Source organism: Pholis gunnellus (assembly GCF_910591455.1).
Source record: "Pholis gunnellus genome assembly, chromosome: 5".
Classification (NCBI taxonomy): Eukaryota; Metazoa; Chordata; class Actinopteri; order Perciformes; family Pholidae; genus Pholis; species Pholis gunnellus.
This window is the reverse complement of record NC_136531.1, coordinates 4176873-4194202: the sequence shown is the minus strand read 5'-3', so window position 1 is coordinate 4194202 and position 17330 is coordinate 4176873. Positions and strand designations below refer to the sequence as shown.

General features: G+C 41.9%; 1 protein-coding gene across 1 annotated transcript; it reads right to left on the bottom strand.

The window, feature by feature from the left end:
• Positions 1–2390: 2390 nt before the first annotated feature.
• On the bottom strand, positions 2391–7165 carry etaa1a (ETAA1 activator of ATR kinase a; the record flags this gene model as incomplete). The annotated part of the gene is made up of 6 exons (XM_079159906.1): positions 2391–3201; positions 3843–5251; positions 5649–5761; positions 5977–6044; positions 6284–6421; positions 7036–7165. The coding sequence occupies 6 exons, from the start codon at positions 7163–7165 to the stop codon at positions 3098–3100; spliced, it is 1962 nt and encodes a 653-aa protein (XP_079016032.1). The 3' UTR covers positions 2391–3097.
• Between the last annotated feature and the right edge of the window lie 10165 nt (positions 7166–17330).

Here is a 17330-nt window from a genome sequence, read left to right as displayed (position 1 = left end):
CCTGTACTCATTTGTTTAGTTGTTTGTTTGTCTGGTGATGTTAACGTATCGCGGACGTCAGAAAACATCTTTAAAGTGAAACCTGTGCCGCTCTTTATCAGTGTGGATGTCGTCTGTAAGAGCTGGACTCACACCAACCTGTCCTCTCACCTGTCACTGGGGTGGGGGGGGGGGGGGTCATCCAGAGTTCAGGGCACCTCTCAGGTAACCTAATTTCACCTGCAGGTAAGTGTCGACTGCAGCCGGTAAAAGGATCTGACATAAACACTTTCGGCCATGTTGTTGTAGGCATCAAATGACACACACACACACACATACAGTGTGTTTGTGTGTGTGCATTTAGCTAATAAAATAGCCAACCTTGAGCTCCATTTTTCTAAATCTTCTTGTTAACACTTAAACTAATTCTATTAAAGCTACTACACCCCGTTTTGGACACTAGGGGGCAGCAGAGTTCCACATCAGGCGGACAGACACGTTTACGTATTTTACGTACTTTACTTGAGTCTTTCCTTCTCTTGTTACTCTCTCCTTTACTGTGTTTATATGGTAGCTTTAGTGAATTTACAACTATTTATTTTTTCAGATAAATCCATTTTGAAAATAATAATTTTTTAATTATTCAAAATGAGTTCTACCTCAACCAACTACAACAGTGAAATCCTGCTTTAACATTAATGCACGATTACAAATCTAATGTAACACTATATAACAGTATAACAGTCACAGTGACCTTGTTATACTTTAAAGTACATTTTGCTAAGTTATATTTTCAATGCAGGACCTGTAACAGAGTACTTGTACAGTGTGGTATTTGTACTTTAATGAAGTAAAGGATGTATTCTTCCTCCAGCATTGTCAACCACGTCCATCAGATGAAAAGACGATTTGGCGCAATGTTAGAGTTCAACTTGCTCAACCAGCTTTGTGTTGCAGCTCACCGGTGACAATTAGATCCGATGTGAACAGTATGATGATGCAGGTTATTAAGGATCTCTAAACTAGCTGATTGTTGCTGTTTGTCTGGAATCTGATTCAATAACATGAATTTAAACCTTTCAGTCTGTCAGAGCTGATGTCTCTGAAACGGGCTGCTGTTGTAATTAAAAAGAAGATACTACTTGGCAAAGAGAAACTTCAGATAAATTTCCTTTACCAATGGAGTGAAGTGAATCCTGCAGTATACGTTTGGGACAAAGGCAGCGTGATTAAACCGAGGCCGATTACATCTGTGCGCCTGTGATTTTGCGGCAGCGTGCTGGACTACAGTTACACACCTGTCTGCTGATAACGGGGCTCGGTTTACCTGGCGGGACGGTGTATCTGCCCCATCAGACAGCTGCCAGACTGGTAATGAAGAGAGCTGACGAGCCCGACCGGACCACCTGACCGCACGGGGACACAGGTGAACAACCCCCCCACATCCTGGATGATCTTCAGGTGACGCTGAATATACAGCATCAATAATCTGATGCATTTTTTGTTTAAACTTTTATTTATAGATACATATTCAATCTGTGTTGTTCATGAATGCCTCCTATTCTATCTTATTTATTTAAGTCATTGGTGGAATGTACTCCAGTACTGTTTTGACTGTACTTGTTATGTTACTTCAGTATTTCTATTTTATTGTATGTTCTCTTACTTCTACTCCATTTCACAAGAAAACATTGTACTTTTTACCCCTCTACAGATATTTTCTGGTTATTATAAAGATTTAGCATTTTATAGTTTATGTTGGGATGATAAAATGATCTGTTGTTATACTACAAATAGTTAAATTAGCTTCACCTCCATGATTTACAATCGTAATGTAAAATACAACACTAACAGCGTTATTCTATAGTTGATACTCTGTACTTTCAGTTGAGTAGGATTTTAAATACAGGACTTTTACTTGTAACAGAGTACATCGTAGTACTTTTACTAATGTACACGACCTCTTCCAACACTGATAAATGTGGGGCACAGTAACTGTACTGAAACTGTTTTTATTTTCTATTTCATTTTGCTGTCTGATAGCACCGTCATTGATTACTTTCACATTAGCAGGTGGTGAAAATACAAACAAATACTAATAGTTAATTTAATCACTTAAGCGACAGACGGTCGGTTCTCTCTGGAAGTTGGAACCTGGACAGACGGGTTGATGTGAATGCAGCATAATAATAATAATAATAATAATAAAAAGGGTCTGACCTGAACCAAACTGATCTCAGGCTCTTCACGGTGTCTCTGTGGATCACATGACTAATAATAAAAAACACCACAACCAAAGATGAAATCAACAATAAAACTTTTATTGGTGAAACACTTTCCAATCAGTTAAAGTGCTTCACAGAAAATAAAGTGAATAAACTAGAAATACAGACGTAGACAGACGGGTTAGAAGATCATGTTCATGATCAAAAAAGAAACGAGAAATATTTTTGACTATAAGAACGTCTTACATGAGCCGTTCGGTATGTGGTTAGCCTAGCTTAGCACAAAGACTGCAAGCATGAATTAAACTGTTATCCATCTCCTGAGTACAAATTACCACCCAAATCTATGGACTGTTTAATTCAGTTTTATCTACAGACAGATTCATTAATGTGTGCAGAAAGTAACTCCAGATTGCAGTTGATTCTCATAAAAAGATGTGCATTAGAAATATACTTCACAACTGTTGTAATATAATCTGACCTTAAAAAAGGATAAAGTTCAACTTAATTGCTTTTCTTTCCATGAGTTCGATACCAATCTTGTGTCTGTGTTGAGCGAGTACAGATCTGGGGTCAGGACGTGGTTAGCCTAGCTTAGCTTAAAGAATGGAAGCAGGGGGAAACTGCTAGCCTCGCCTCAGTGAGCTTTTGAGGTGCTGCTAGATGTATTTTTGAATTTTAGCCATGCTAGCCGTTTCCCTCCGCTTACAGTCTTTACGCTAAGCTAGGCTAAGCACGTCCTGACTGCAACTCTGTACTTGTCCAAAGAAATTTTGGAGAAACATCTGACAAAGTCATCAGAAATGTATTCTGCTAACAAACAGCCAACAGCTTATAGCAGCGCTGAACAGGTGGAGCTCCGCCAGCAGATTAGCAGTCAGTTTTTGTCTCCGTCAGGTGGGAGCTCGGAGGTGTTGGGCGGCCTGCAGGCGCTGTCGTCTTCTCTCCATCGCCTGCTGCTTCTTCTGCTCGATCTCTGCTGCTGAACATGAACCAACTGCAGAAAAACACAACAACTACTGGATGAGCAACATTTGAGGGTTGTTCACAAAGACAATTAAAATATCGGAAAAAAACGTTGTAAACCAAAACTTAAACGTAAAAGACGACAAATGAAAAGGGGGTTAAAAAAGGTAGAGAGCCAGTTCCCTTTAGGATGATCAGTACAGAACTCAGAGCGTATCTGTATCTGTTGCCTCCACACGGCTCTCAACATGGCGACTAAAAGCGCTAACAGTGCAAACAATGGCAACAGTGCCGACAGAGCTAACGGCGTTAACCCGAGAGGGAAGTGAAGGGTGGGCGCTACATTTCTGTGCAACGGTGTCGTTTATCAGCTGTAAAACGCGGCATGAGCGCAGCGTAGAGAGCGACGGTGGGGAACGCTCACATGGACAAAGAGGAACTGAGCGACGGTGCGCGGCCGGCTACGTCAACAACGAACGGAGAACTTCAGACTACAACCAACACAGAGGGAAACGTTACTGCTCTAAATCTTTACGTAGCAAACAGTTTGCTGCTCTATCAATGATCAAAGGATGTGAATAAAATATAGGCGTTTTTTATGGCAGAAACGTCTCTGTTGTTATCTGTGCCGCTGTGACATTACAGACTACTGGAGCAGGACCGGGCTCTTACCTTCGCTGGTCACTGTAGAAACCGGCTTGTCTGTCTTCCTGAAGGTGAACCGGTCTTTGCCGGGGTTTCCCCGCGGCGCTGACTGGACCCGGCTGCTCCCCTGCGTCCACGTCGAGCCGTTCGTGGAGCCTGAAGTGTTTTTCGTCATCTGTACACCTGCAGCGATGTTAGAGACGGAACTACTGGTCAACGAACTGCCAGCTGGCCTCCCTGAAGCACAGGGAAGTCTTGTTGCCGTTTGTTTTTTGGGGTCAAAAGTTTGCAGACCGGCCGGCAGTCGGTTCCTGTTGGACAGCGGCGAAGAAGCTCTCTGGTTTGACACGTGACCCCCGAGAGGAGTCTGCTTGGCGGACACATTCTCCGCGCCCTGGAGCCGGTTCTCCACGTCTTCGCACATTTCACACAGCAGGTCGTCGTCGGCCGGGTCGTCCCAAACCGGGTCAGACGTGAAGAGCGAGGACGGGTCCTGGGAGACCGCAGGCGCCTCGCCGCGGGACGACACGGTCGCAGGTTTTACTGGAAAGCTTTGAGCGCTTTTTGTAGCTGATGTGTTCGATGCGGTCGCGTTGTATTTGGAAACGGAAGTCCTTTGATGAAACGGTGGTTTCTGTGGATCGGACTTCGCCGGGTTTGATGTTTGCCCGGTGCACCGAGATCCCGCCTCAACTGAAACACTGTGACCAGAAGGAACCCGGCTCTGCTGAGAGTCTCTGACTGCTGTTTGTGAGTTTGTCTGGATTCTTTTGAAAGAAAAACTAGGATTAGATTCCAGTTTGAACGTCGTTCTTTGTCTCACGTTGTCCTTTTCCCCTTTAGAAACAGACTGGACGACTACGTTTGCTGGACTTTCCCGTTGATCTCGTATTTGACTGGGTGGTTTCTGGGTCGAACAGTGATGTGGAGCGGTGAACTTCTGTGGATTCTGCGTCATCTCCAACACCAACGAGTCGTTCAGCAAGTCATCGTTTTCCCAGTCGTCCTCGAACTCGTCTTTTGCTGAAGTGACTTTAGCGTTCGTCGCGGAGACACCAGAAGTGGGACCCTGTGAGGAAGCGGGCGGTTTCCCAGAAGCCTCTTTGGGAGCCGGTTTAACTTGTGACGGCAGAGCTGACGAAACCTGACTCAGATTTCCGCTTAAATGTTGGGTCGGTCCGTCAAACAGGAAATCCAAATCGTCCTCCATATGTTGATCCAGGGGGAGCTGCTCGTCCGCCTTCACAGCCGGTTGAGAATTCACGGGAAGCGACAGTGAAACGTTGTTTTGATCATCGTTCTCCAAATCCAAGATGTCCTCCGACAGGAGCTCCAGACTCTGCCGGTGCAGGTTCTCCACGTCTTCTTCATCCTGACGAAACATGTTGAAGTCGAACTGTTTGGCGAGCTTCAGCAGGTCGTCCACTCCGTTTGGCCTGTGGAGAAACCAAACCATTGGTCTACTGTGATGACACGGAGAGATATTCTGTCAGCACCGTTACCGTTGTTTGCACTGTTGGCTGCTAACCGCCATGTACTGGCAATCCCTACATCACATACATGTTGTGAATTTAGCACCTTTAAGCCTTGAAAATCATTTTCAGTTACCCCGACATGCAGAATCTTTATGCATTTACCTCATTTTGCTTCTAGGCAAACGTGTAAATCCAAATTTAACAGAAGGAAATTCTTGTTTTACGAATGTTTGAAGACATTTCTTATTGACGCCATATTCAGCTTGTAGACTTTCTAATGAGAGGATGAAGATGAAGATGAAGATGAAGCTTCGTTACGGCCAAGAGCAAACAGATTCGTTGCCTCTTCTGAACCTACCGCGGGGATTTCTTCTTGGGTCTGGGAACTCGAACATCGGGCGTGCAGGGAATGGCGGCGCTGTCTCCGATCCATTGCTGTAGAGTCGGCTCTGCAACCGTCGGTCTGCCGTGCTTTCAGAGACACAACAAACAACACACTGTAAATAAACGCAGGTTAGTGCGCAATACACTACTTTTGAATTCATTATTGAATTTGGCACAACAATGCGATTAATCGCAAAAAAATCATGCGATTAAAAATTTTAATTGTTGCCCAGGACTAATTAATATATATATATATATATATACATACATATATATTTAATCCCACCAGCTGTGTTACTGACCTTTGGAGCGATCCTGCTAACTATTTCTGAGATGTCCACAACTCCAGGAGGCTTCTTGCCTCTTTTTCCTGCAAAGACATACAGAGTCACCACGCGGCTCTAGATGCAGCTATTTATATCCAAAAAACAAACCTCCAACAGTAATTGTTCCAATATTGTGGTTGGAAACATCAAATGTTTGCCTTTTCTGTTTCCTAAAGTAAATCAAAATGATGGCTCATAGATTAACTACAACACGTGAACTTCATTCAACTTTCTGGAGAGCAACCCCTTTAAATATCCACGTCACAGTCGCATCGAGGTTCACCGAGTCTGTTGGGCGAAGGCGAGGTGGCGTCCCAGATGATGTCCTGCTGAAAGTCACAGTCGTTGTTTGGAGACTCAACGCTGAAACCACCTCCGGCTCTGGATCTGGATCTGGGGATCCTGGTCGGGGTCTTAAATTCTGCAGGAGAAGAAAATGCGATTAACTGATTCAGATTAACAAACAACAATATTTGCTGCTCAGTCTATTTGACTTCCGTTAAAGAGTATTTATGCACTCAGAGAGGTCGGTAAGGATTCGGTGTCTTGCTCAAGGACACTTCAGTAGGACACTGGAGATTGAATATAGTTGTGTTAGCATGGAAAACGTATTCTAATATTGTTTTTTTTTTCATCTGCTGTTTTTTTATATTCTTATGTATTTATTTTTATCAGTATTATTTAGTTTTTGTCTGACTAACCTAATTGTTGTACCCATGTTTCATGTTGTTATGTTTAAACGAATACACATGTATGAATTCAGCGCTACACTTTATTTCACACGGCTTTCCAATGTCACGTGACACGGAACTAAAGAGGCAAATAATGTATTAAGAGTTCATATTTTACAGTCATAACTGTAAATGTGCTGAATCTTGTGGTATGCCGAATTGAAGACTGAAACCGTTGCTTTGTAAACAATGCATTTAGTCATGCTGTGTGACGCAAGTTATGTCTCGCATGCACAATAAACCCTAAAATAGCGGAATATGTCCGTGTGGTCTGGCGGGACGTCGTCGGGCCTTGTAACGTTACCCGTTGGAGAGTCCACATCCCGAGTCTGCCTGAAGCTTCTCCTCAGTCGGTTCTTTGTCGATGGGGTCGTGTGCAGCGGGGAGCCCGTCAGACCGACCGGAGCGTCAACCGTCCTGCGGCTCCGGTTCATGGTTCACCGGCCGGTACCGGTGTGTGTCGGTCGACTTGCTTGCGGTTTACAACGCGGAGTTGTGCTTTGTTTATTTACAGTTTATTTGGTTGTAAATTCGACCACTCGGCAGTGTTTTTGAACGTCCCGCCATCTTTTCTTTCCCAGGGTTCCTTTCGAGGGTGCGTTCACGAGCAACAAAACTGCTCGGATATTCCGCACACAGAATTGCGTCTAAACCAGTAATCTAGCCGTGGATTATTTTGAACATTAAAAAGTTGTTAAATAGTTGTATCAATTAATCAAATAACAAATGAATCAATACCAGCGGTGGAATGTAACTAAGTACATTTACTATAAGCTACTTAAGTGCAAATTCAAGGTACTCAAGGCCTACTTTACATGAATATTTTCATTTTATTCAACCTTATACTTCAACTCCACTACATTTACTTGATTATTTAAGTTACTTTGCAGATTGAGATAATATATAAATCAATTGATACATCCTGTTATATAGGTTAAGCTAAACAGCTGTATATAAAGTAATTCGAATAAATGTGAAACAAAGGCTCAAGTCATATCTTGCATAAATCTGAAATGTGCTTTTCTGCGTGGTAGGTACTTTTACTCTGGTACTTTAAATATATTTTGATGCTAATACTCTCAAGTACAATATTTGCCTCTAAAATGTTGTGGAGAAGAAGTATAAAGTAGCAGAATATGCAAAGTAAAGTACCTCAAATTGTACTTAGTATACTGCAGGAGCGTCGAAAAAAAGAATGAAATGAGGAGTTACAAGTAGAAGGGTAAAGGCCGTGTTATACTAGAAAATATTCCACCATGACGGAAATCAAAGGTGTTTGTTGTATAATAAAATTGCCTTGACCTGACACTGTGTGCGTAGCAGGAATATGTATTTATGAACAGGCCTAAAATCACGACGGGGTTCGGTCTAAAGATCCATTACAATCATCATGACTAAACATGAGAGAGAGTCAGAGCAGCAGTAAATCTCAGAGAGACATTAGACATCAGTTCTAAGTGTGTGTTCAGAGTGCAGCTGCAGGCCGGGTCCATGCAGCAGACGACAGCGGGGGTTGTTTGTGAAGCTGTCAGCAGCAGCTCTCCTCTTCCTCCAACGTTTCCCCCAAAGGAGGGATTAGCGCGTCCCGTCCCGCTGGGCCGACAGTATATACACACTGTGATGTGAGCGCACTGATGCTGCTGCTGAAAACAAGCTCACTTCAAAATGAGATGAATGCCATTTGGGAAAAAAAACACACAAAAAAACACATGCAAAGTGACTGACTCACTGAGTTATGATTAGTGGAGGCAGCTGAAGTCTACAAATGTTCTTAAATTCCATCTTAATAAAGGTCCCTTATTATGAAAAGTAGTACTCCTGATGCAAATTTTGAAAAAAATACACTCCTGTTATTTTATTCTTGCCTTGCACACGGGCTACAACTGCATATTGTTGGGCATCCCTGTGTCGCATAATGACAATAAATGATCCTTGAATCCATATTTTAAAAAGTGAGATTTTCAGTCCTGTATCATGCTTTTCACCAAGACTTGGTTACACCCCGAGATCCCTGATTGCTGTGTTGGTATAGAGGGGTTCTCACACATTCGCTCTGACAGAAGCGAGCTGTCAGGGAAAAAGCAAAGGGGGCGGGCTCTGCTTGTACATAATTGACAAGTGGTGCAGACAGCACACAGTCTAGGAGAAAATCTGTAACCCTGATGTGGAACTGTTACGTGTGAGTCTCAGGCCGTTCTACCTACCTCGAGAGTTTGGTAATATCCTCATCTGCTCTGTTTATGTACCTCCCAATTGGCACAGGTGGCAGACTGTGTTCACAAACAACTACAGCGCACCCCAAACGCCCCGATTTTCATCATGGGAGCTGTTAATCATTGCAACTTAAACATTACACTGCCAGGTTTTGAACAGTAAATTAAATGTGATACCAGGAAGAATGGGACTTTAGACAAGTGCCATGGTAATGTAAAACATGCATACAATGCCATAGCTAAACCACCCCTGTCTAACTCTGACCATAACACCGTTCACCTGATCCCCACATACAAGACGGCCCTAAAGAGCAGTAAACCTCTGGTTAAATCTATCAATGCATGGACAGATGACAGCATGGAAACACTGACAGGTTGCTTTCTATGCACGGACTGGGATACCTTCTCTGGAGAGCCACACCTGGACATTGCCACAGAAGTTACCACAAGTTATACAATTTTGTGTTGACACTGTGATTCCAAAAAGGACAATAAAAGTCTACCCTAACAACAAACCTTACATCACAAAGGAGGCAAAGGACTGTATTAACAGAAAAAAACAGGCATTTAAGACCAACGACCACCTACAACTAAAAACTGTACAAAAGGAGTTAAACCAGAGGCTGAAAGAAGCTCGGGAACACCATAGGGAGGCAATAAAGGAAAACCTCCAGGCTCTAAAAAACTATGGAACTCCATGAAAACAGCCACCAACATGAAACCCATAAAAAAATCCTTACATGTTGTAGATGAACTGGCTAAAGCAAATGAGCTGAATGTTTTTTACGATGGTATTGCTATTCACTGTAAAAACTGTGATTTGTATGGAAGCCCATTTCCGCAAGTAAAATAAAATAAAAAATCCACCCGAAAAAAATAAAATAAAATAAAATCCACCCAAAAAAAATTAGATATATATCCACCCAGAAAAAAAAAAAAAAAAAATATTTTTTTTATTTTTTTTGCATGTCGTATTTGGTCCGGAAAAAAGTAAAAAAAAAAAAAAAAAAAGATTATGATGGGTTTTTTTGCCGGAAAAAATACAACATGCAATTCTACACAAGGTAACTATTACTGGTGACTTTTGTAAATGTTAGATGTTATATATCATTTTAAGTCATTATATCGTCACTGAAGCGCATGCGCACTTCTAATCCCTTTTGCTAGCAAAAAAAAATAGCATCATAATCTTTTTTTTTTTTTTTTTTACTTTTTTCCAGCTACAAAAAAATGGATATATATATTATTTATTTTTTGGGTTGATATTTTTTTTTTTTTTTGGGGTGGATTTTTTATTTTTTTTTGCTGGCAGGAATGGGCTTCCATAGGTTGGCGTTAATTAATATCTCCTAAATAAATAATAGTAACCTTTACATAATAAAAAAGACTATGTAAAGTTTTGAATTATATTGAGATGAATTCAACAAATTTAAATTATTTATTAATTACATTTTACTTAATTTTGTTTGAATAAAATCAGCTGTGAATCACTGAGTATACTAACAATACTTACAACTGTGAAACGTATAAACTGAGACTACTAAAAGAAAACAACATCTAGTCATTGTGAATCACACCCGTACATAAGTTGAGGGGGAATTGGGAACCCAACATTAGACCGCCTCTGAAACGATTTAAACATCAACATTCAAAAACAACCCAGCCTCCATTTACTGTCTTCCACAAGAGTGCAGCCCTGTTTCCAACTCGCCCACTGTGTGGACTGAGGTGAAATCTGAGCGATTCATTGTCGGGCCGACATGGCGACCCTCTGCATGGCCCGCAGCCAAACACAGATACGCACCATATTTCATGGCCTGTGCGTCCGAATAGAATATCCTGCTGCACTAAAGAAAACAGTTTTGATGCACCGAGAAAGGAATCCGTGGCAGAGCTGTCAGGAAGGAATGGTTTTTACATTACAGTGGCAGCGGCTAAATGACTCTTTTTTCCCCCAGCAGACATTGTCCGTCTTTGAAATGCGATCCGGGATGCCGAAGAAAAAGGTCTGAGCGCTTTCAGGCCGGCGGATCAGAGAGCATGTGTCCGATATGCTGCTCTCTAATCTCACCAATCTATCACTGTCTGCTTAGAAGTGCCAGAGAGCCTCCGGGTTGCAAACTGCGGTACCAACTCTCATCTGTAAACTGCTGAAATCAAACCTGTTTGTAAAGTCAGAGTGCAGCTACAGGACGAGGTCTGGATACTCTGCGAAATGGTAAAACACCAGACATATGAACATTTGGTATTTTTCTATAACAATAAATAGTCACGACTAAATAAGCAACAATCTAAATAAAAACATAAACACACAAAACATTTATCGAGTGTCTAAAAAAACAGCTCCATTACAACCGCGTGGGTGTGGTTTGATCAGATTTAATTGACAGTGACCAAACAACCGATCAACTATTATCAGATACTGAGTCAGATGTTGCTAAATCCTGATTGGTGCATGTTAAAACAACCAAAACTGTTCTAACTTTGGCAGAAAATAGATTGTTTATGTTGGATACTGCTAGCTAACCTAGCACTAATGAACCAACTAAAGTCACAGCTCAGCCGAGGAGGACGCCTTTAATGTCTACATCTCGCGTTGTCAAATGCTCGAGGCTCTCGCTCATGAGTGGATGCACGCTTCCTTGGAGGGTGTGGTTCAGCAGGAAAAAAAATAGTTCCTACATTATTAAGCTGCTCACAACAAGGTCTGTGGATTATCTTGAGTGACGGGGTCGTTATCCCTGAAAAGAGACATTGCTGTTGAGTTTTTCAAATTTTTTCCCCATTATCTTATTTTCTCATTGCACATTTACCAGTGCATCCATGTGCAGTTTAAGTGAATGGGGACGATATTGTTGATTGTCATAGTCTTCAACCAATCAGATCTTTAGGTTGACATGTTGGGCGTATTCTTTGACGTGTCAGAGCCTGCTAGCTGGCCTAGCCATACGTGTTTGGTTAGTGGGCTAGCGTGACATGTTGGTCGGTGACAATCCCAATATCTGCTGCCTCTGTCGAGCGGACATTTTCAGCCCTCAAACGCATTAAACGTATTCAAGAAATACAACTGGGGAGGCTCGACTGTCTTCACTGGCGTCCATGAATCGAGAGGAGGATGGACTTTGTCTTTAAATCATGAACAGCAGCTCTGGTAAGTTAAATGTGTTTGTTTTTATACATCTGCAGTAGCTTTAATATGCTTTTTTATATATTATTATTTGTACAACTTCTTTTTATGAAGATGAATTTTTGTTTGGTTTAATATGTGATAGGAACCATTATTACGTCCAATGTTGCTCTGGGGACATATTTAGCCGGTGCCAGTGTTGGCAACTTGGCGACTTTCTCGCTAAATCTGGCGACTTTCCAAACCCTGATGGCGACTTTTTTTGCCAAAAGCTACTGGCGACAAATGAGCTTGCAATTTAAGAGATTTGATTGTTTGTTTGTTTGTTGTTGGTGTAATTCTCTCCGGTGTTTTTGTGACTTTTTGAGTGATAAGTTTTAAACTTTTGGCTTATATTACAACCCGTCTGATCTTCAGACCGTTCACGCTTCTTGACTTGTCAGATTTCACGTCATGTTTCCAGATCTCAGCTAACTTAACGTGTAATGAGATCAAAACTGATAGAAATGACGGACAAAACTACCAAGACAAGACGTTAGTAACATTTGACCAGAATACTCCTTTAAAGGTTCCCTGTTCCTGCAGTAGAAACTGATCCTTGTTGCACTTTTGTAACTTTCAGGTGCATAAACACGGTTACTTTCATTTATTGGCCTTTTACTGCTCTCACTGTCTGTGGATGTTTCTAGTGAAGTTCCTAGTTGTGGTTTGGTGTATCATCGCTCCACCTGACACCTTCCAACACCTCTAATGTAACAGCTCACTTTTCACTGATAAGCTTTTTGTTCATCCTCTTTCTTTGATGCTTTATTCAGGATCTTTCTGGAGACGCAACATTCTGCAGCTCTGCAGTCCTGAGCTCAGGCTGCAAATAAAATTCTATAATTATGGAAGTCATTGTACAATGTACGCCTATATTTAACACTTTATTGACTGGTATTTTATATCCAGGGATGAAAATGTAACTAAGTACTTGTACTTACATGTACATGAGCCTCTTATTCTCATGCTACTTTATACTTCTACTTCTCTACATTTATCTGACAGCGTTAGTACTTTTACAGTTTATACAAGTACAGTTGGAACAATTGGTAGATTAATGGATTAGTCTATGGACAGAAAATGAATTGGCAACTATTTTGAAGTCAAACAAACACTGTGAAGACAGATGCTAGGGCAAATGCTAGGGCAAATACAGAGTATTTTAACAGTTTGGGAGTAGTACTTCTAATGAGTAAAGGATCTGAACACTTCTTCCACCACTGTTTGTATCTCTACAGTAGTAAAACAGCTCTTCCTAAGAGGCTTCGTCTCATTAAGACCACCAACCTAATTGCCTTCATTAAGCTGATTGACTCTGGGAAGCTGTTTGTTTTTCTTTCTCTCTGGAAAGATTTTGTTTTTTTCAGCCTCCGAGAAACTCAATGCGTGTCAGCCTTTTGTTACTGACAGACACACAATGGGAACGATTTAGCTGAAAATAAGGCCAGAACAAGACAATTCAGTGGAACATTTTCTATCAGACTAGTTTCCTTTGAATGTGTTGGAAAAAATATCTGCTTTGGGGCATTTAAACGTATATTTTTCCTTAAATAGAGTTATTAAAAAACGACACCAGAGCTTAAAGATATGGACAAGATGTCTAAAACAGTGCAGATGTGGCTCAGTTAAGAAGACAAGGTTTTTTGCTGTTTTTTTGCTCACATGAAGCAGAGGAAAGTGAAACTGGACAAGGTCTGCAGACTGAACATGACGTCATGCATCCAGCGTCTTCACTTAGAGCTGCAGCCGGTTAACAGACGGAGATGGGCAACATTTCCTCCATCGCAAGCTTAAAAAACAATTCCCGTCGAAGAGTCCAGAGCACACAGTTTACAGCTCGCCGCACTTCAAGTCTAATGTTCCACGAGCCTCCCTGCACATTTCCACTTCAACACCCACTTTAACGCGCGCAAACGACTCCGGTTACTGTTTCATTACCGGCCTATAAACTCCACGATAAGTGGCTCCGTCACATCCATCTGAAAGGCGCCCGAGACGTCGCCCACAAACTGCCCGCTTCGGCGTGCAGGCCTGCGTGTGTTTGGGCTGAGCTTAATGCTGCATTTATTGCCACTGACTGGCCCATTGTAATTTATGTCAGATGGTGTAACAGCTCTTTGTTTTTGAGAGGAGTACAAAGAGCAGAGGAACACGCAGACCGTGTGGGGGGGCCGAAGAGGAAAAGTTCTTAAGTTTTAAGTTTAGGGGTTCATCCGTGTTGTGAGATCACAGCAGAAAGAGCAGATTTCTGATGAGAAAACAGGATCCACCTAAAGAAACAAGTTCCTCACTCCAAACAGGCTGTTCTCCTCCAGATAATGGGTCGTAATTCATAGACATCCCAGGGAATTATTTCGCATGTTATCCAAGTAATCATGAACAAACCCCCACACAGAGGTGGATGGGTCCATCAAGCGGCGACCTTTTTACATCAGAAGACCGCTGATTTATTTGTCACATAGCTTGTGCACTTCCGTCGTTATTTGAACCCAAACGACGATCTTTTCCTAAATGTAACCAATTAGTTTTGCTGCCTCATTTTAACCAATTTGTTTCCTGTAAAGACGAAAGTTTATTTTGAAAAGACAGTCTGCACGTGAGGAGCGGAAATTGAAACGTGTTATGAGAACACATTGCAGGCCTGCAAAACAATCACTGCCCTCCAATATGAAGCATTATGAGTCACCTCTGACAATAAAGTTACATAATCCTCCAGATTTTTGCGACATTAACCTCTTGTTTCAAGACGTTTGACTATTGTTAGTGGTGGAGTCCACCATTCTACGGTTCAATCAGCGTTTTCCAAAGCTTTCAACTGTATCTCACTATTTTTCAGGGAAAATACAAAACTGTATTATAACAGTAATGCTTATAACGTTAATTAAGAGGCTTCTAATTAAGTTTAAACAAAGCTTCAACATTTTTACGAGCATTTTGGTTGAGTTAACCTCCACTAGCCTCTTCATAGCGCCGCCCGTGATGCTAGCGGCACATAGTGAGATACTTGGTGAGGTTTAGGAAAAGATTGTGGTTTGGGTTGAAAATAACTACGGAAGTGGCGTTACAGGCACGACAAATAAACCAACGTTGACGTCGGGGAACGAACAGCTGTCTCGTGGGTGACCCATCCACCTCCCCTTCCTCGCGCCCTGCGTGGGCTTTCGACGTATCCTCACACAACGGTTTGTACGACATCCTACGAAAAGTTCTTCCTCATTTCTTCATGCTTTTCCTATGAAAGCCAGCTACGTGTGTCAATTTACGCTCGTTTACACGCACACGCTCTTTTTAAAATAAACTTCCATCTTCACAGGAAACTCAGTTCGGTTTGGGCAGCAAAACCGCTTCGTTATATCGAGGAAAAAGATCGTCATTTGGTTTAAAATAACTACAGAAGTGATGTTACGGAAGTTTCGGAAGTAACGTGACGAATAAATCAACGTTGACTTCTCGTGTCACACGGGGAAAGAACAGCGGTCTCCTGGGTGAAAGGCTGGAAAGACCCTTTATGGTCCATTATTACGTGGATTACATTCGATTTGATTTTGTGGGAGACGTACAAATTACAGCGCATCATTTTTTTGCTTTTTTTGCAACTTTTTTGCTACGAACGCTGGATGAAGTCAGCCTGACGTGGACGACTGACCGACCAATCAACATGCCATCCCTAGAAACCCTGCTTGTGGCAAAAAGACAAACTTTGACACTTTGGCTACCCGTCGTTCACACCGTGTTAGAGGCATGAACTGAGTCCTGAGGTGCCAGAGAGCTCTAAAGCCTGTAACTCCCTCTGAGGCGACTGGAGAATCACCTTGTTGTGGTGAGATGTGGTGGAGTTTCACATGAACTGGCTCTCTCATCGCTGGGCACAGAGAACCACAGCTGCTCTCCGATGGGCTCCGAGATCAAACGGAACAAGACGCACATCTGATGAAACAACGAAGAAGAGCCAAACACAAAGGATCTTGCAAGCAGAATATATATATATATAGGTTTTTGGAGCTAATTGCGTTTGAACATTTTATCAAGCTGCTCTGTTTTCTTTCCAAATTCTGAAAGACACCCGCAGGAATGCTTTTCATTTGCAGACTGTCGCTGCAGCAGTCTGAGCTGTCGGCAGGCCGGGCCGCTGACAAACAGCATTTCAGAGAATCCGAACATACAATAGAGCGATGAAACCAACCCTCCAATAAACGTCACTCTCGGCCCGATGACAATACTATGTGTCGGCTTCGGTCGGCTTCAAGTCAAAATGTTTAACGTCTGCATAACAGCGCTGGTCTCGTTCTCCCCTTCGTTCCCTGGAGTCCCTGAGAACTCCCCTTCGCCGCTCCAACAGCGAGCTGTTGTTTGGATTTATGGACGAGCTTTACTGGACTGCTGGGGGAATGAAACCCTGACGCTGCTCTGGCCTTCTCCATAATGGGCTTCAGTCTTGACCCGAGTCGAGATGTTCAAACCGATTCGGGGAGATTTCTGTCGCAGCAGAAAACTCTACGACGCCGGATCCTTCTTTGGCTGCACTTTTTATAGACAGACTTGTGTAAAAGTTGACGAGGTGGGAGGGAGAATATGTGAGGCTACGGGGGGAAGTAAAACATTCATGGGAATTAACTTCTTGGACTCTGAAGACAGATGAAGGACAGTTTATTGAAAAGGTCATTCTCAGCTTGGTTTAAATGAAGTTTATCTTGATCTTTAAGTTGAATTATAAGTATTTGTTGTTTAAAGAAGAAAAGTTCAGTTCAGCTCATCGATTGGCGGCAGCAGCACTTTGAGAGAATCTGCTTTGAAATGAAATGTGACTTAAAGGACCGTCGGTTGTTGTAGGAATTCTGTTCATGTTTTATTACTAAAACATGAACATTATTAAAAAATGTTAAAAGGAAAAATGGAAAATCTTCCCATTCGTGAAGCTGAAACCACTAAATATTTTTAGATGACAAACTACTTGTTTTATTTTCTTCCAATCGAAAGATTGCTGAATATACTGATTGTTTGAGCTGTAATTTATAACAACAATCATGAATGTGGTGAAGAAGAAATTGGCATGAAAAGAAAAGACAAATGCCTCAAATTTGTACTCAAGTACAAAACTTATTACATTCTTAACAAGGTAAACAGTACAGTTTACATGGAAAATGACTTACGCCATCAAAAAAGTTGCTAATTTAATTTAGTCAGTCAACTAATGAACCAATGGACTAATAATTTCAG